The sequence below is a fragment of the Phoca vitulina genome, unplaced genomic scaffold (genome assembly GCF_004348235.1).
Source record: "Phoca vitulina isolate PV1807 unplaced genomic scaffold, GSC_HSeal_1.0 scaffold28, whole genome shotgun sequence".
Taxonomy (NCBI): domain Eukaryota; kingdom Metazoa; phylum Chordata; class Mammalia; order Carnivora; family Phocidae; genus Phoca; species Phoca vitulina.
The window spans coordinates 3,068,418-3,089,420 of NW_022589731.1; the positions used below are offsets into that span (position 1 = coordinate 3,068,418).

The 21,003-nt window shown below is 40.2% G+C and overlaps 1 protein-coding gene across 1 annotated transcript in view; it reads left to right on the forward strand.

The window, feature by feature from the left end:
- CFAP58 (cilia and flagella associated protein 58) overlaps nucleotides 1-21,003 on the forward strand; it is an 89,975-nt gene that overhangs the window by 10,063 nt on the left and 58,909 nt on the right. Inside the window, exons 5-9 of the mRNA XM_032423374.1 lie at nucleotides 791-985; nucleotides 3,349-3,486; nucleotides 5,450-5,609; nucleotides 9,420-9,502; nucleotides 12,900-13,091. Coding sequence (XP_032279265.1) covers nucleotides 791-985; nucleotides 3,349-3,486; nucleotides 5,450-5,609; nucleotides 9,420-9,502; nucleotides 12,900-13,091 — 768 coding nt within the window. The remainder of the gene's footprint in view (nucleotides 1-790; nucleotides 986-3,348; nucleotides 3,487-5,449; nucleotides 5,610-9,419; nucleotides 9,503-12,899; nucleotides 13,092-21,003) is intronic.

Here is a 21,003-nt window from a genome sequence, read left to right on the forward strand (position 1 = left end):
GATCTACTCCCTGGTGCCCAAACGAAGCATCCACAGTTCTGCTTGTTTCTCTGGTTTGTTCTTGCAGGAGCAGTTTGCTTTGTGCATTTCCTCTCAACATTCTTTGTCTGAGAAGTCACTAAGACAGGGCACCGCTTACAATTTTGGCCTAAGAAGGTGTCCCTGGTAAAGGCCAAGATGCCCTGCGTTTGGGGATGGTGGAAGAAGTAGCTTCCTTGGCTCTTCTCCTTTGTAAGGACCCCTTTTGAACGCTTTTATGTAAATCCAGAAGTCAACTAGATGATTCACACGTGCAATCTCCAGGAGAAAAACATGAGACTCCTTTGAGCATGAGACGACAGAAAGATTTTTCATAGACTTTGGCCATCATGATAAAACTAGAATGCTTTGTTTAGTAATACCCAGGGCTCATGTGAAACATAATTTCATATTTAGGGTAGCTGGCGACATTTTATTTAGATCCTATTGATAGAGAATTGGATGAATTCTTTCCATGCTTAGCTTCTCTAGAATTCTGGGCTTCCATATTTAACTGGATTTTATACCATTCTTTGTGGATTTGTTCCCACCATCTGGGTGGATGTTTGGTGTTAAGACTCTGAAAAACAATACAGAATATTCTTGAAGTTTAAACATTGGGGTTCAAAGATGACTGTCCTACAGGGGAAAGTCTACTACAAGGTGGCTGCCCTGAAAATATAAGATTTGAGAAAGGTAGAACCTCAGACGGTTGAGACATGTCCTGGCGTGGGCTTCATCTCTTTCCTTCCTGTCCTTTCTGTGCCCCTAGTTCCAGCAAGAAATCCAGCAACGTCAGAATGAAGCTTCACGAGAGTCTCGGAAGAAGGAAAAACTAGAGAAAGAACTCAGGCAGATTCAGACGGACATGGACACCAGGCAGACAGAAATTAAGGCCCTCCAGCAGTATGTGCAGAAAAGCAAGGAGGAGCTTCAGAAGCTGGAGCAGCAGCTGAAGGAGCAGAAGGTGCGCTGGGTGTGGGCGACACCACAGTCCCCGCAAAACCAGGAAGGGTGCCTTTGGAGCACTTTGAATTTTCTTTGGAAAGCGGCAAACTCTCTTCACTAGAGATGTGGATAACACAACACTTAGCATTACATTGCTCTTTGAACAGTTCAGATAGGTAGATATGACCTTCTTTTTTTTGTTTTTTTTCCCCCCCAGCTCCAATGGGTTAATTTCTTTTGAACCTTCTATTGATGTATAATATACACATAGGAAAGTGTGTGAGTCACAAGTGTACAGCTTGATGAATTTTTTCCATTTAAACCCATCTTGGTCACCTGCACCCAGCCCAATAAATACTACCCCAGATGTCCCCTTGTGTCCCCTCCCAGTCACTCTCTCCCCCAAACTTCACCTCTATTCTGAATTCTCAGCAGAGTTTAGTTTTGTCCGTTTTTGTACTTTACAGAAATGCAATCATACAGGGTGTACTCTTTTGCATTTAACTTCTTTGGCTCAATATTCTGTTTGCGGGATTCATTTATGTTGCCACGTGGTTATAGAGCGGCATTGTCCAGTATGGTAGCCATTAGCTATGGGTGGCGATTTAAATTTAAGTTATTTAAAATTAAATAAAATGAAAACTTTAAGTCCTCAGTTGCTCTAGTACCATTTCAAGTGCTCACTAGCCTCAAAGTTTGGTAGGTACCATATTGGACAACACAGCTAGAGAACATTCATATCATCGTGGAAAGTTCTATTGGACAGAGCTCAATAGGCCATTCAGACTCATAATATTCATTGTGTGACCATTACATGATTTAATTTTTAATAGGCTTATTTTTAAGTTTCAAGTTTAGGAAACCATATTCAGTCTTTATGCATTTTAAATATGGTACTATTTTTAACATTTCCCCTATAATAGCAGTTTTAAGGTAACTCAAATAGTAGTAATTCTGGTCTGTCTTTTCTCATTTCTTTTTTTTTTTTTTTAATTTATGTATTTATTTTAGAGAGAGAGAATGGAACAGGGAGAGAGAGAGAGAGAACATGTGTGTGCAAGCTGGGGGAGGGACAGAGGGAGAGGAAGAGAAGCAGGCTCCCTGCTGAGTGCAGAGCCCTAGGCAGGTTTGATCCCACAACCCTCACATCATGACCTGAGCCGAAATCCAGAGATGCCCAATGACTGAGCTAAGCAGGCGCCCCTCTTCTCTCATTTCTTCAAGAAGCAATTCATGTAATGGAGAAAAGTCATTTCTTGAAAATATTTTCTCTTAGGAAGGTTCCAAAGAATTGTCAAGCCATACAGCATTTTGCCACTTAAAAAATAGATATTAGAACACATTCCTTGGCCAATTGCTTCATTAATTTTACATAGAGCCAGAAATCAGACGGGTAATACACAACATGCAAGTATCCACAAGAAAAACATGAGACGTCTTGGAGCATGAAATTTGAGAGGTTTTTGAACGTCATGATCAAACTACAGTGCTTTGTTTAGCAATATCCAGGACTCATGTAAAAGACAATTTCCTTTTTGGCATAGCCAGCTATATTTTATTTAGTCCCTATTGCCGGGAAATTGAATGGATTCTTCCCATGTTTAACTTTTGCTCGCATCTAGTTATATTTTGGAATAATTGTTTAAGCATCTTCTCTCTTTTCCCTTCAGCACATTTGCTATCCCCCCATCCTCCCACTAGTCTGCCGATAGAAATGACTCCACCCACCCCCAATATATTCCTCTTTTTTTTTTTTTTTTTAATAAAACTGTGTCTGCTCAGGATAGTCAAGGTAGGGAAGAAGAAACCCTACTGACACTGAAGTCAGGCAGATAGAAATCCCCGCACTGCTGTTGAGCAGTTTTGACTTCAGTTGGACTTAAGGGGCATGGTCTCTGTGTTGGTGTCTGTGAATAGTTCTGCTCACAAAAATGCGTTAGGCATGTTAATGCAGGATTTGCTTCTGAAGATGGAGCGTCCCAGCCCCACAGCTGATAAAACCCGTTTGAATCTCTAGCTCATTTGCAATGATTATAGCAATTGTTGCGCATGTGAAGCTTGCCAAATGGCAAACAGCATTAAAATATTTATCCGCCACCTGTGAACAAGACTTCCCAAGGCTCTCAGAAAAAAAAAAAAAATTATGCTCTCTGTGTTGTTCATTAGAAGGCGTCATTTTCCTCAGCCATGTATGATTTCTCATATTTGAGTGTGTTAGTGCTTTCACTGGGGATAAAGAACAATTTCTACAAAGACAAAGAAAGTGTGCTTGCTGTGACTGTCCCGGGAGGTTTGCACCACGCGGGGCGGGGCTCCTGTGTGGATATGCAGATACTGTAATCAGATTAAAAAGCATTAACCAGCTCGTGATGCGCCTTTCAGATCTTGAATGAAAGAGCAGCAAAGGAGCTGGAGCAGTTTCAGATGAGAAATTCAAAACTTCAGCAAGAGAACGAACAACACAGTCTGGTTTGTGAGCAGCTATCCCAGGAAAACCAGCAGAAGTCTTTGGAGCTCAAAGTAAACACCAAGTGACCTATCTATTCCCTAGCACCCCCTCCTTCATTCCCTATTAATTTAGGTTTGCCTTTGTGGCTGGAGCCCTTGGTTGGGTAACCTGTATTAGCCTTGATATGTCAGAGGCAGGCGCAAGCCTTCAGTGATGGCTTTCTTCCTAGAAGGAGATACTTTGATGACTTGCATTCTTCTAAGACCACAAACCTGAATATTGATCATATGGTTGTGTGGATGGTTTTGAAAGCCGGCTCCGATGCTCATCTCTATTAACTTAGCCTTGGAAGTAACTACTTACTAGCTAAACCATTTACGTGAGCGAGTAGCAAAGAAGTCAGATTATATTTTACGACTTGTCTGGAGAAGGTGGAATGGGAGGGGTCGGGGATGGATTGGTACTACTGGGTATCTACTTCCAGGATTGTAGAACCATGACTTTTACTTCTGTCCACTGTAAATTGCAAGACAGTCTTTCCATTCTTCTCCCGGTCCTCAGTGAAGAATGCTTGCAAATTATGTTTGGATAAAAGTTGTATACTTGGGTACATATTGTATACCTACCTGCTTAACAGAGCAGCTTTGTGTTTATCACGAATTCTGAAAAAATCCATAAACCCTTCTCTGGTTACGTTTAGGATACTAGGCACAAAATGAGTGACTGATCAAGAATGATACATGGATTTGATCAGTGAATTACAACAGTTTTTGCATCATAGGCCCTTTTGACAGTCTGATGACAACATGTACACACACACACACACACACACACACACTTACGTACACATCTTGCATCTTATTTTGAATGCAGTCTCAGGTTTCCAGGATTTTTCTGAAGTCTAACCACAGGGTCTGGATTAAGAACTACTGAGTTAGAACATTCTAGTGTTCTAATTGGAAAGGGCCTTAGTTCAGCTAATTTGGCTCATGTAAATCTGAGGCGGAGGAGCATTTAAAGCAGTCCTGGATGGTTTGACTTGAAACCATTCTTTATGAGAAAGCTGTAAATTGAAGCAGAAATGAAATGGCTACTTTAAGGCAAAATAATGTATTAGCCCCTAAGGTGAAATTAAGGTAAAAATGCTTACGCCATTAATTCTCTTCTTTGATAACATGAATGGGGCACCTTGAAAGATGTAGTATTTTTGTTATCAGATTCTGAACCTACGGGATTCTACTTCTAGCAATAATCCGAGAATAACATGCCCAGCTCAGTGCAGTTTCTTCCTTGTCAAGAGCTGGGGATAATTGTTAATGTTGATTTGCGGAAGAATCACTGGTTGCTTTTCCGGTAATTTCTAAGAATGACAAATTAAAAAAAAAATGAATTTAATTTAAATTTAAAAAAATTCACAAACCTTGAAGTCCATTGACAAAAATCTGGTGTTTTCTTTTTCTAGAGTTATTATTTTAGTACTTTTTGCCTTTATGTAGACTTGCCTATTCATGTTGCGCTGTCCATGTATCTGTATGTACACTCACTGACTAACATCCTCTGAGGCGGGAGGGCCCTTTCTCTAGTGTTTGTTATTACACTAAAGTGGCCACGTGGGTTCACAAGAGTATTTGAATATATTATAGCATGTTAATAATCTTTTGAGAGAGATCACTCCGTGAGTCCATAAAAATTGCCCATCGAATACAGCATTTGTACACAAAATTCACACATTTATGATACATACGACTCAGCATTCTTATCCTGTTTGATTCAACAATTCAGTGGTACCTTGAGACATCAGGTTTAATCAGTCTTTTCATTATTTTTTAGCTTACATAGCCACATGTTTTATTCAGAGACTAGTTTTTCAATTTCTCTCAAAACCAAACAGTGTGTGTTTTTGTTTAACCCATAGAACAACTTTGGACTGACACAGGAACAATTTCCTTTTATTGGTTCTGAGTTTACCATCATGAAGTCATTGGTCCTTTATTTACTGAGTGTCCCTGGTTAATGCTGTCTCATTAATTACAGGCCAAAGAGGAAGAAGTCCATCAGATGCGGCTTGACATTGGGAAGCTCAACAAAATCAGAGAACAAATCCATAAGAAATTGCACCAGATTGAGGATCAAAAGTCAGAAGTGGAACAGAACAAGGAAACTCTAAAAAATCAGATCTTGGGATTAGAGAGAGGTAAACCAGGAACCATTTTGCACTTTGTTTTATTCCTTTGTAAACATTTCATTGATGACTAATGTCATTTGGTAACCCAGGGCTCTGTGCGTACAAACACAAACCATGCCAAATGTAATCAGTAAAACAACTTTCAAGCTGGTAAGCAGCCAATATGTAGGGGACATCATTTTGAATATCTTAAACTTTCTTACCTTAAAAAATTCTTCAACAGACTATATTGGCACAATTTAAATCCAGCCAAAAGTATTGCTCCATACTTGTCACTGGACTAAATAACATATGTACTCTTAGGTCTTGGTTCTACATGACCTTCTGCTTTAGTCCCTTTTCTCATGGAAGATAGGGTATAAACTAAAATGAACGTCCCCCACTAGCAGTATTTGGGACAAGAATCAGTGGGGCAAAAATAAAAGGCTCCTAAATTCTTTTCTCTGTTAGTCCTTTACCATGTGGTGGACACTTGTTTTACCAGCTATCACATTGCCCTGTGGAGGAAAAATTTAAGTGCCATGGAAGGCCATTATAGCACAGAAAAACCATTAAGGATACAAACTAGGGAGTCATGTCTACCTGGGTTCGGATCCCGCCTTCACTGTATTTACTGTTGCGGGAGGAGATGAGCTAATACACATTGTGGCTAGAACCTAACACAGAGTAAATGCTTACTAAATGGCATCTATTATTATCCAGGCTTATTACTATTTATATAAGTAGTAAGATAGAATGCCATCTCATTCTGAAAAAGAATAGAATTGAAAATAGGATTTACTAGTCAAATTTGGTGTGGCAGAAACAGCTCCGGACTCAGAGACGGAGGATCCGGGTTTGAATTTAACTACACCAGAGTATGTGAGGCAGGAACAGGTTGTCGACCTTACGTGCGCTACTGTGAGTTGTAGGTCACCGAATGAGGCAACATACGTAACAGCATAAAAACATACATCGCCTCACTAAAAGTTAGGTAAAACCTAAATCTCTAGGTAAGGTTATCAGAAATCCAGTTGGCCCTGCACAACATGTGTTTGAACTGTGTGGGTCCACTTATATGTGGATTTTTTTCGATAAATACAGTACAGATAAATGTATTTTCTCTTCTTTATGATTTTCTTAATACCATTTTCTTTTCTCTAGCTTACTTTATTGTAAGAATATAGTGTAGAATACATATAACATACAGAAGATGTGTTAGTTGATTGTTTCTGTTATCAGTAAAGCTTCTGGTCAACAGTAGGCTATTGGTAGTTAAGTTTTGGGGGAGTCAGAGTTATATGTGGATTTCAACTTCGTGGGGGATTGGCATCCCTAACTTCCATGTTGTTCAATGGTCAACTGTGTGTGTTGTGTAAGCCTTTGAACAGTGCAGATATTTTTCCCTCTAAGACATCAGGAAATAATCTTTTGTTGAGGTACAGTTGTGGCTTGAGAATTTCTCCATTCCTTCAATAGACTGAGTACCTACTATGTGCAGGCACTAAGGTTGGCTTTGGGTGCATGGAGGTCCCTGCCCTCAGAATGCTTACAGTCTTGCATGAGTTTACAATCTAATGTCTTCAGTGACAGGAAGAAAAACGGAATTACTAGATCATATTTTGTAACTGGTTTAGTGAATTTCAAAACACTCCCACATTTAAATTTCTGTATTTTTGCTTGCAATAGTTCTGAAAAAAATTATTCATTCAGTGTTGGACTAATTCTTCATTCTTAAATCATGTTTACAGAATTCATCATGCTCTCTCCTCTGGTTATTTTATAGATCTCGTTAACATCATTATTTCTTCTTAGGGACCTCTTCCTTTTGATGTGCCTGATCAAAGAGTGGCATTGGACATAATAGTTAGGAGCACAAGTCCTCCATGTGTTATGATTTGCTATCACAAAACCCAAGGAACTAACAATAAACTACCAGAACTAATGAGAGTTCACTGGGGTGACAGGTTATAAAATAAATATATACACATCGATAGCTTCCTCTCGTACAAAGAATTGGTTAGAATATATGATGGAAAAACCCCTTTTCACAGTAGCAACTAAAGTAATAAGATATCTATAAATAAAGTTACCAGGATATCTGCAAGACATGTATATAAAACATGCTACAGAATTCTATTGAGGGGTATAAAGTAAGAAGACTTGAAAAATAGATATACAAAGTTCCTGGAGGAGAAAGCACAATATGATAAGGATATAAATCTGCCTAAATTAATCTATACATTTAATATTTCCAATAAAAATTTCAGTAAGTTATATTGTTGGGACTTGAGAACTGATTCTAGAGTTCGTCCAGAAGAATAGACAGGTGACAATGGCCATAAAATTCTGGAAAAGAGGAGTGATGAGGGAGCACTTGCTTTACTAGGTGTTTAATATTATAAAGCTTCAGTAATCAAAGAATGTAGTGTAAATGCCTGATAAAACAGATCAATGGAAGAGATTGGAAAAGGCACAAAAAGACCCAAGGTTATCATCAAGATCAAGGTGTTATTTCACACCAGCGTGCAGTATGGATTGTTGAGAAGATGGTAGCATGACAATAAGTTATTTTTTGGGAAAAAAAAGTTAATACCAGATGTGGAAACCAGAAAGCCAAGATCTAGAAGATTTAATGAAATAAAAGCTGAGGGTTGTTTTTTTTTTTTTTTACTGTATCAAAGTTTCTCTATATAAAGGCAAATTGACCAAAATATTGCCAAAGAGTTAGTATTTTTGTTATATATAAAGAGTTCTTACAAATCCACAAAAAGGATAAACAATTCATGAGAAAAATGGGCATAGGGCAAGTGTGGGCAATTTTAAAAACAGAAATACAAGTAAATGGTGATTAAACATGAAAAAGTAGTCAACTTTACTACTAATCAAAGAGATGTAAACTAAATACAGACATAGGGTTTTAATAATCTATTGGATTGTCAAAGAGATCAAAGAGCATGATACCCAGTGGTGGTTTGGGTGTGGATTTAAACTGCTATCAGTTTTCTGGAGCAAAATTTGACAGTAGGAGAGAAATGCCTTTTTTTTTTTTTTTTAATCGCCTTCGATCCAGGACTTCCTATTCTAGAGTAACAAATGAATAAGAACTTTCACAGATATATGGCTTATAATTGCAAATAAATAAGTAAAGTGGAAGCAATTTAAATGTTAAGGTGGGGGATTGGTGAAATAAATTATGCATTTTCGTATAGTGAAATATCACAGAGCCATTAAAATTCTGTTGTAGATGCCTATTTATAATATAGAGAGGCATTTATTTTATGTTAGTTAATTATAAAAGCAAGCTACAAAATAGTATGTGTTGTATAATTCACTTTTGTGTATATATATAGGAATGTGTGTATATCTGTATTTTTATACACACACATATTTGCATAGGAAAAAGTCTGGAAAGAGACCTATCAAAATCCTAAGTAGATTCTGCTTGACTTGAATTTTTTTCCCTTTTGTTCATTTGGATGTCTCATTTGTTTCTGTCTTCCTAATTACTTGTATAATTAAAAAGATTTAAAAAGAGCAAGGACTTTTGGAGTCAGAGAAACCATGCTCCCAGCCTCAGCCCTGTCACCTCTCGGTCGCAGATGGGTGGCATGTGGCTTAATCCTGCTGAGACTCAGTTTCCATGTGTTCAGTGGGACAGGAGACCTCCTTCACTGAGTTATAATAGATAATATATAGATCATGGAACACTCAATAAATAGGAGTTTTATAGCTGCAGATAAATGTGTAAAGCCGTTTCTGTGTCGCATTGGCTTTGGCCTTGGCAGATTCTTTCTTGGGTCGGCTCCATATTTCTTCTTCTTCTCCTTGGCCATTTAGAGGTGGAGGCTTCAAAGAAACAAGCAGAACTTGATAAGAAAGCAATGGATGAGCTTCTGAGAGAAAGGGACATATTAAATAAGGTGAGTGTGTTCCCATAGCCCTGGGAAATAAATGTCTTTCTCTAACGCTATGATATCTGCCTCTAACCCGTTGTGCTGGGGAAAGAAAACTCTGAAGCGAACAAAAGTAGATCAGAAATAAATCATCGTGGTCAGTTTTCTTCCAAGCTGCCGGGCGCAGTCCACCATCCGCGGGCTGAGAACTGAAACTGCATTATCACTTGTGAGCAAGAAGGGACTTTGGGGAATTATCATATAAACGAACAGGAGATTTAAGAGCGTTTTGTGGATTCTGATTCTCTTGCTGGTGTGTTATTTGGTATCCTAAGCGGTTGATCAAAATTTCTGAATTTAATATCTATAATCTGCAACTTTTGCTAATCCAGAAGATACAAATGAATGCTAATACAATTTTAGCTTCGAGGAGTTTGGTATAAGAAAGGCCAGTTGATGCCATAAAACTTCCCGCCATCTTTTGGGGACTGTTGTAGGTTTTTGTTTTTGTTTTCAGCCTTTATATCTCCTAGTCTTTGAGCTCAGTCTGGTCCAAGGCTGAGGGAGGGGTTGCAGGAGCTTGAGGCCTAGAAAGCTTCCAATCAAGGGAGGACACCTACCCCTACCCCTTTCCTCTCCAAACCAGTTTAGAGGATTCCTTCCGTTGACAGTCACTCTTAGGAGGTTAACTAGTTCCAAGGATTTAGGGTAAACTTTCCTGCTCAGGGATTTCCTCCAGGGAGGAAAAATCAAAGGGCCAGGTGGAGAGTGGGGAGGCTGCTTCCAGAGCAGTGTATGGCTTTAGGCCCAGACAGTCATCTCATCAAGTAGGAACAGCTTATATTTTTTTTACTCCAACTTTCATTATTTCTTTTGGCTTCCCAGAATTGAACAAATATTGACAAAATAGACCACTCTGGAAGCTTAAAGAAGACTATTTAAGGGATCTCAGGAAATAGGAGTTTACCTACCTTTACATGCTGAGCGCTCCTTAGAAAATCGTTGTTTTTTGGATGATCCTGGAAACTGTTCCTTTATTCAATAAATTTGCACATTCAAACAATGTTGTTGGATTTAGATTTTTTTTTAAGATTTTATTTATTTATTTGACAGAGAGAGAGACAGCGAGAGAGGGAACACAAGCAGGAGGAGTGGGAGAGGGAGAAGCAGGCTTTCCGCGGAGCAGGGAGCCCGATGCGGGGCTCGATCCCAGGACCCTGGGATCATGACCTGAGCCGAAGGCAGACGCTTAATGACTGAGCCACCAAGGCGCCCCTAGATTTAGATTTTTAAACGTGTTTTTAAGACATGCATTTAACCCATTTATATTTTATGTATACTGATAGACAACCAATAGATCTTCTGCCACAATAGGACATGTAGCACAACATTAATTTCACATTTATTTGTTTGATTTGACTAACGTCAGTTCCTCTTCCAAGGCAGGGTATACTTTTTTTTTCCTTTCTGCCCAGTGTGCATCCTTCCTTAGAGCCTCGCACAGCACCCAACCCTCTGCAACCTTTACTAATAATGCATTCTTTCCCCACTGATTTGAAATGCCCCTTTCATTGAATGAATGAGTGACATGTTTTTGCCAGGCAGCAGTGTTAATATATTTTCGTTTTTCAGTGTCATGTTAAAGTGGCTTTATCTTTTATAGAGTGAATGTTTAATTCAATGCTTGAAAGTCAAGTTGACCTTTTCTTTTTTCTGCATCATCACCCAACTGAGGTGTAGTGTGTTTATATTCTAGTGGTTTTCGGACCTGGCTGCAGGTCCGTACTGCTTAGAGATTTGGGAAGGGACCACCAGGTGCCTTGTGGGACCCAAGGATACAGCTGGGCCTCGGGAACTGATAGGAAGCTGACCTGACATTCTTGGGACACACAGAAAGCCACTGGATTTCTGCCATCACTGGATTTCCTGCTGAGTTTTTGCTTTCGTTCCTCTCTTTTGGGGAAGAATGCCTCCCTGTTTCCCAGTCTGTTTGGCAAAAAAATGGCTATCACCAATAGCTCCCAAGTTTATGTCCTCTATTGAATTGCAGAAAGCTAAAGGCCCTATTTCAAAAGTCCCTGGTCCGTTCCCCTATGGCCGGAGATGTGAACCCTCTTGCATGAGCTCAGCTGCAACAACTATTGACTCCTCGTTTTTGGGGCACAACCTGGCTTCTTGGGCAGCCAGTCCTAGGAATTTCCATTGCAGCAGCCGAAATCACTCGTGCAGTGTTAAAAAAAGAATGTTGGCCCGCGTGTCCCCTCCCAGATCCACTGAATCGGAATCTCTGGCGTTGGGACACAGGCATCTGCATTTTTTAAGAAACTGGGTTAGTTGTTGTGTTATTGTGGTAAGATACACAAAAGACAGAATTTACTGTGAGTGCCCTTGAGTACATTCCGGGTGTCGTGCACCTATCACGGCGCTCTAGCTACAGAACATTCTCATCACTCCAAATGGAACCCCTGCACCTGTAAAGCAGTTACTCCCGCCCCCCCCCCCCCCCCCCCCCCCCCCCCCCCCAAAACCCCTCCCCCCCCCCCCCCCCCCCCCGCCACATTCCCCACTTCTCCCAGCCCTAGAGAAACTGCTTTCTTCCTCTGTGGATTTGACTATTTTGGATATTTATATAACTGGAATCCCGTTATACGTGACCTCTTATGTATGGCCTCTTTCACTCAGAATAATGTTTTCAGGTTTCAACCATGCTGTAGCCTGTATCGGGACTTTGTTCCTTTTTGTGGCTGATGAATATTCCACTGTGTGGATATACCACATTTTGATGACCTGTTTCGTCCACTGATGGACATTTGGGTTGTTTCCCCCTTTTGGCTTTTGTGACGGACGAGTGCTGTTGTGAACATTCATGTACAAATTCTGGTTTGAACATCTGTTTTCAGTTCTTCTGGGTGTATGTACTCAGGAGTGAAATTGTTGGATCATATGTTAATTCTAGATATTTGCATTTTCAACGAGTTGATTTTATTTTACTTTGTAGTCAAAGCCCTGTTATGTGATTAGGTTCAATTGCTCTAAGCTCACAGGAACAAGGCCAGAGCTGGGATGGGGTTTACCTTTGGGGTTGGCCGGCCCTGGACCCAAATCCTGGCTCTGCCACTCCCCTGTTGTATGAACTTGTAGGCAAGCACCTTAACTTCTGAGTGTCAGTTTCTTACCCTTAAAATGGGAGCAAAATAGTGCTCACTTCCTTGGGATGTTGTGGTCACTTAGTGTACTTATGTACGTGTTTGCCTTGTGCAAAATTAACATAGTAAGCTCTAAATAAGCTGTAGAGAATATGATTATCTTTATTCACCCAAAAAACAATGTATGTAATTATTTTAGGGATGAAATGGGGGTAAATTTATCCAAAAATCCCCACACATTTTGAGTAACGTGACTGCTCTGTTGTCCTTATTTTTAGAATATGCTTAAGGCGGTCAGTGCGACCCAGAAACAGATAGACCTGGTAAAGCTCCATGAGCAAGCCAAGAGGAACCTGGAGGAAGAAATCCAGAACTACAAGGATGAGGCTCAGAAGCAGAGAAAGATCATCTTTCAGCTGGAAAAGGAGCGAGATCGGTACATCAATGAAGCCAGTGACCTGACCCAAAAGGTAAAGTCACTCCTCGAGGATGTGGGTGGAGTACAAGCACACACTGATGGTCACACACTGTGGCAAAGGATTTCTTCAGATTTGAGCTGGTGGTTTGCATGAGAATTTAAGAGGAATGATGTTGATAGAAGAAAAGCTGTCCCAGGGCTGATCTGGGTCAAACTGTGAAATGGAGAAGGCCAATGCTTCGGGGGTCTCCGTTTCTCCTTCGAGGCCCCTCCCCTGTTACCCTGCTGTGCAGTTTCCCTGGGTTGGACGCTTGGGTTGGGGGTGGGGGGTGCTGTCAGCATCACCATCTCTGCACCCTTTGTTCTCACCCCCCACCTCTGTCCCTGAAACCCTTGTCCCCTCAGACGGAGGATTCCAACTAGTTGTTAGGAGAAAGGCATCTAATTAAATGGCCTCAAATTAAGATGTGACTCCTGGCATCAGGTAAATGTTCACACATTCAAAGGGCATTTTATTTTCCAGCTATTGTGAACCTGAAACCTCACCAGTGGTAGAAATTCACACATTTGAGTAGCTAAGTCCCAGATCTCTACTTCCTGTAAACCGTGGAGGAGGGAGGGTGCTCACGGCAGCGTCTTGATGAACGACTTCAGGGATTTCAAATCTACTTTAACCAGTTGTCTTAGCACATTGCCAGCATTAAGCAGCAGTGGGTGGACTGTGCTGTCTTCAGTGCGTTCCCAGATGGTGTAGAGCAGGGGGTTTCACGAGGGGGGTTTCATGGTGCAGGAAGGGGCGTTGGGGAATGGAGTAAAGTTTTAAGTATGAGGCTGAGAAGAGGGTTTTGGAGAAAAGACTCGTTTAACGAGACTCCCCCCCTCCCCCCACCCGGCAAAATGTTATCTGCTCTGCAGTGTAAGCCTGTCTTTCATCTCTTCAGTGAAATCTACAGTGTTTACCAGTGCTCTTGCGTGTTTACGTTTTGTTTTGTTTTGTTTTGTTTTGGAGTGGAATTTCAGTGAAGATGACAAGGAGGACAGCCAACATTTGAATTATAAACATTAAGAAGGTGGGAAACAAGCTTTGCTTTAGGAAATCAGCTTCTTCTCGTTTAGACTAAATAAATGCTGAGCAGATGTTTGTAGAACCTAAGTTTGGAGGAACACGAATGCATATGCTCATTTTAGCCCAGGCTGGACGCCTCTTCCTTGTAAAAGACCCCCCCACCCCCACCCCATGATTCTTAGAGCCCTGATTGAGGGCCATTGGAATGCAGTGTGTTTCTCTTCTGACTTAATCATCTTACAAGCACCGTTGATTGATTTCCTGACTCTCAGAAAACCAATGGTCAGTTCGGGAACTCGTATCCTCCAATCGTATTCTCCAGCCTGGGCTAGCCCATCAGGCCCCGCATCAGGCTCCGCATCCGTCAGCTTCAGCTGTAACAAATAACCCTCACATTTCAGTGGTTTATAGCAACAAAGATTCATTTTTAGCTCAAATCAAAGGCGTTTGTGGGTCAGCTGCTGCCCTGCTTCGTGTCCTCTTCACTCCAAGCTGATTCTGTTGGGATGTGCTGGCCTCTTTCAGAGCGAAAACAGTGTAATGGTGGACCTTGTGATGCTCTCAGAGCTTCTGCTGGGGAGGGAAGGGCACAGGCCTTGTCCGCTCATATTCCCTTGGCCAAAGCAAGTCACATGACCAAGCCCAACATCCCTGGGTAGGAGTATAATCCTCCTAAGGGAGAGGCGCTGTTTGGTGAGACGGGAAATATATCTGAACATATCATCTGTTGCAACTTTCTGCTTCACCTACCTGATAATCAGTCTCTCTCCACCCCTGGCTGCCATCACACTATCAAAGTTAACTGTTAAAAATTCCAGTGTGATCTTGGTATCACTCCTGGCCTTACAAACCTCTGTCACTTCTCAGTAACCTGGGCCAGTGCTTTCTAACCTTTTTTTGCATCCTTAGCACATGTAGAAAATAATATGTCTATAGCCCTTGGGAATAAGGGGGAAACTGTTCAGGGCTGGAGGGGACTAACCTAGGGATGCTAGCTGCTTGATCCCACCTGGGAGAGGGAGTCAGTATTTTGGTACTTACCTGTAACCCACGCGAGACAAAGCAGTTGGTATACTGTGATTTATGGGACAGAGTCCAAGCTCTTTGTTCTCCCTGGGAAGTCCTTCCTTCCCCTCTCTGCCTGGAAAACTCCTTTTATCCTTCAATACTCTGCTCAAATGCTCATCTCTGGGCTCAAGCCTGCTCTGACTCTCTCCTTTTGGATTTGTTGGTATCTCTGGAATGGCACTTATCATCCTGCAGAGTAATTACTTTCTTTGCACATTTGTTTTTCCTACTTTACAGTGAGCTCTTGGGAACAAGGATTTTATCTCATTCATTTCTTCATTTCCAGTGTGCTGGTAAATAGTAGGCACCAATAAAGTGTTTGTTAAACAAATGGATAGATGATGAGTGATAAAAAGAATGCTATCACTGATTTTAATATAGGATTATTTATTTTTCTGTTTCCTTGTGAAAGTGTAGAGGTACCAAGTTTTGCTGGTAACTGTTTTTCATAATTCTTTTTTTTTTAAAGATTTTATTTATTTATTTATTTGAGAGAGAGAGAATGAGAGAGAGCACATGAGAGGAGTTAGGATCAGAGGGAGAAGCAGACTCCCTGCTGAGCAGGGAGCCCGATGCGGGACTCGATCCAGGGACTCCGGGATCATGACCTGAGCCGAAGGCAGTCGCTTAACCAACTGAGCCACCCAGGCGGCCCTGTTTTTCATAATTCTAATGTTTAACTTCACAAGATTATATAATGTATCACTAAATCATTTAAGCACAAGTTCGTAACAAATTATCAACTGCAATTTTTCTATTTCTTATCAGTTGCTACAGCAACTTGGGTCATCTCTGGACTTCTTTTTTAAAAATATTTTATTTATTTATTTGACAGAGAGAGAGAGAGAGACAGAGAGCAAGCACAAGCAGGGGGAGTGGCAGGCAGAGGGAGAGGGAGAAGCAGGCTTCCTGCCGAGCAGGGAGCCTGATGAGGGGCTTGATCCCAGGACCCTAGGATCATGATCTGAGCTAAAGGCAGCCGCTTAACTGACTGAGCCACCCAGGCACCCTTTTTTTTTCTTTTTTAAAGATTTTATTTATTTATTTTAGAGAGAGAGAGAGTGTATGTGTGAGCAGGGGGAGGGGCAGAAGGAGAGGGAAAGAGAGAATCTCAAGCTGACTCTGCAGAGCCCAACACAGGTCTCATTCTCACGACCCTGAGATCATAACCTGAGCTGAAATCAAGAGTCTGATGCTTAACTAACTAAGCCACCCAGGCACCCCTGGACTTCTCTTTTTTTTCTTTTAATTTTATTTTATTATGTTATGTTAGTCACCATACAATACATCATTAGTTTTTGATGCAGTGAACCTCTTATTAAGGACCTGCATGTCCTTAATACATATAAGAAATATGCCCCTCCCATATTTCTTTCTTTTCTGCTACATACACACACACACACACACACACACACACACGCACACACACACACACACCTCATTCTCACAAATAGAACATTCCCTTTCATGCGTTCTATTTCTAGGGAGTTGACAACTGATATCAGGGGCTGGGGATAATGTCACGAAACTGATGTTTTCATCAACTTCTGGAGTGAGAATACTTTGTTCCAAGTTTTAACCGAGCAATTTCTTTTGTAAGAACTCAATCTATGGAAAAATAAGAAATGCAAAGAGTTTTATAAAAGGATATTCTTTAAAATAAATTGTGCTACACTTATCTGATACAATATTATGTGCCATTAAAATCACATGTTTGAAAAATATTTTTTAAAATGGGGTACGTGTTCACAATATGAATCTGATAAAAACAGAATGCAAAATTACTTATATGGTTTGCCCTAGTTTTATCGCTATGCATAGAAGGATTGGTATTCGATTTTGAGCTCCTCATATTATTTCCTAAATAGGTACCAAATATTTCTTGAAAGAATGAATGGAAAGTGTAATTAGAGATCTGAATTAACCACTCAAAGACATACTTTAGGTATTTATGTTAAATTCTTCTTCGTTAATGTATTTGTCATTATGGGTCTTCCCCCATTTTAAATTCATCTGAAACATGTTGCCATAATGGACAATCTTATCGGAATTATCCTCAGTAAGTTTAGCTGTGAGTGACTTACGGCGTGGTCTCTTCTGCCTTCTGGGCTGCAAAAACAGTGTCAACATTTGCCTTCTGGTTCTTCCTGAGAAAGAAAGGTGAAATCTTAGATACTGAAAGCCCTACATTACATTTTATTAATTTAACTTGGCATTTGCAAACGAGAAAGATCCTTTTCTGTGCCAGAATTGGATGGCTTTTATGTGCTTGTCTCAGTCAACACTTGCCATACTAATGCTGCATAATACACAACCACCAAATCTCACTGGCATGCAGAAATAAGCACTTTTTTTTTTTTTTTTTAAAGATTTTACTTATTTATATGAGAGAAAGTGCAAGAGAGAGTGCAAATGGTGAGGAGGGGGAGAGGGAGAGAAAAAGGGGGAAAGAGACTCTGGGGCTCGATCCCAGGACCCCAAGATCACGACCTGAGCCGAGGGCAGACGCTTAACCAACTGAGCCACCCAGGCGCCCCAGCACTTACTTCTCACACATCTGCAGTTGAGTGGGACTCAGGTGGTCTAGGTTAGGCTTGCCTGCACTTGGCTGGAGGCTGTGAGTTGGGTCTGGTTTTGCTCTACATGTTTCTGATCCTCCGGGATGCATGGTGTTCTCATGGAGAAAAAAAGGAAAGCAACCACACAAGCACATTTCCTGGCTCTCTCCTCTGACATCCCATTGGCAGTGGCAAGTCACATGTCCACGCCCAACAGCAAGGGGAAGACTCTTCCCATGGAAGTGGTAGGGACAGGGAGAGGGAGTGAATATTTGCAGAACCATAAGATAATCTAGTAGAGTGATTCAGCGCTTTTTATCCTCATACTTTCCTCCTCTGCTGGGCTCTAACTTTTAGTTAAATTGAGAGGCATCAGGAATGGCATTATAAGTTGCGGTCCACCGTATTTACTCAACTTTTGTAAATTCCGGTTAAAACCATTCCTGGTTAATCATTAAATCTGTGGCACGTGTTGCACATTATGCACTTGGCTTATTTTAGAACCCCTCCTTTCTCATTCTAAATATTAAACTTTTGGCCTTTGCCTTTCCAGACATTTTATAAATGTCAAAAACATTCTTTCATAATGAATCCTTACCTCCATGTTCCTTAGCTCTCTGCTTCTTTGCTTATAACAGTGTCAAGCAAAACTCTCCTAGACAAAGCTTCCATAAAAGGAATAACAATGTGCTTTCAAGGGCTTGCAAGTGAGTGAGGAAAGCAAAAGTTGATCAAAGAAATATTGTTGACTGAGTAGGTACTTCATGATGAAATGAAACTCCTGTTTCTTTGGTTATACAGAGCATCTTTCATAGACAAATTATAAGCTTTTTGTGTTGTTATAAAATTAGTGTACTAGGTATTACTATTTTCCTGCAAAACAGAATTTGATCCATAGAAAAATCAAATTTATTTTTGTTAAGTACTAGTATTATTTAACATGACAGAATATTAACCGATTATGATAATCTATTTTTTATTAAATGATTAAATTATGATCTGCTAGGTACTAATATGATGGTACAAATACATGTATTTTCTCACTTAAATCCTCATAATAGCCCTCTGAGGTAGATATGATTATATCCTTCATTTTATAATATAATGTAACATGTTATTTATTATTTTTTAAAAGATTTTATTTATTTATTTGACAGAGAGAGCGTAAGACAGCGATTGCATAAGCAGGGGGAGCGGCAGGCAGAGGGAGAGGGAGAAGGAGGCTCCCCACTGAGCAGGGAGCCCCAATGTAATAAGTTATTAAGAACAGAAACATAGAGGCGCCTGGCTGGCTCGGTCAGTAGAGCGTGTGACTCTTGATCTCGGAGTCGTGAATTTGAGCTCTGTGTTGGGTGGAGAGCTTACTTAAAAAAATAAAATCTTAAAAAACACCCCAGAAGCACAGATATGCCTCTCTAAATTTAAGGTAGAGAATAAAATAAGAAAGCAAGAAAAATAGAGAAGACTTAAAATCCTCACGTGCCCGGCCACATAGGTTTTTTTGTTTTGTTTTGTTTTGTTTTTTTCCAGAGCGTGAGTTTTTCAGTTTCATTATGTAGGTAAAGGGATTGTCAGCATTCAAACCATTGACATTGAGTCAGAAAAACTTATTGGAGGAGTTTATCATACCGATATTTCATCAGATGTAAGTTAAAGGGCTCCAAATGCGGTGACCTTTCTTATCCTGCCTTAGTCTGTGTGATGTTTTGACTACGCTGCAGAATTCCAGCATGCATTATTGATTTTTATCTCACTCTTACTTCTATTGGCATATTGTTTTAACAGAAAAAGAAAAGCTAGTAGGTTATAAAATGGGACTGTACCCTTAGACTGCACTGTAAGCATTTTCTGGGCTAGTCTGAAGTGGGCTTCCAAAGGCTGGGCTCTCCAAGTCTCTGGCTGTAACAGAGCTTTTCATATTTGGGTGTGAGTTGGTTTGAGGTGTCTAAAGTGTAATCAATTAATTAAGCTCCAGCCCCACAGCTGGCATCCCACGTTCTCTGAGATGCCATTTTCAACAGGGGCCATTCTGCTGACTAAAGGTTTTGCTCCTACTTCACACCCCACACATTTTATGGATTTTCAGGATTTGACATTGGTTTGAATGATTTCCATCGAAACAAATTGAGTTCTGACACTTAGAACTAAATTGCTTTGTAAATTGTCTTTTCCCTTAGTTTCAATATTTTTTTTTCATTGTCATTTAACTAAAATACCTTTGATCTTCTTGGTATCATGATGAGTCGTTATTACTCCCAGCTTCAAGAATCCAGAAGCAAGTGCCCTGTGATTTCCTGCACTGTTGTGTGCAGAAAGATGGACCCTGCTAGTTGGATGCTTCCCAACAGAAATGCCCTTGGCAGCATCCTTTCTCTGGAGCATTATTCTGTCTGTGCAAAGGATGATTCTTGTTATAACATCTCTCGAAGTGATTGAACAAGCAAATTTTTCCTTTTCTCTGATGTGCTGCTTGATATTCTGAATGCTGATGATGCTGTTCAAAGTATTTTCAATCCGTTCATTTCACTGACCCCAAAGAGGATGATCATGTCCACAGAAAGGCTAAATTTTAGTCTAAGATAGTGCCTTTCCTTTTTTTTTTTTAAATAAAATAAATAACAGATCTAGTAATGGGTATCTTATTTAGGTTTTACATTTATTTCTAACTTACACATTTTAGTTACTGGTGGTGGTACCTTAAAAGAGTGCCTGCTACTCCTTTTTAAGGATTCTACAGATATGGATCAAAGAAATGATGGGAAAAGGAAAGGGGTTTCTTTTCATTTCAGACCTATGCACTTACCTTTTCTTCAGACCTCCTTGTCTCAGATTTTCTAATTTTGTTCTTTCTAGGCCCTCAACCAATCATCCAAACCATTCCCACAGTCTGTATTTATTCTTACTTTGGGCCACTCTCTTTCCACACAAAGTGGATGATCTCATTTAATAACAATAAAACAGTAAAAGCATGTAAAAATACTTTGTACAAATCTAGTGGCATAAATTTAAAAAATTGGCTGAATAGGTAATTCTCTCAAAAATATGTACATACATCAAGGTTTGACTTACAGAGAAGTAGTAATCATAGGAAGATCAGTAACTAGGGAAACCACTAAAGAAGCTGAGGGAGAATTCGCTTCAACACTCACAGAGGGCCCAATAACTTTAGCACTGAGTTTCTTCAAACTTTTGAGAATCAAATAATTCTCAGGCTATATAACTTCAGAAAAAGTGCTGCTCATGCACTTTGATTTTTTGGGGTAATACCGATT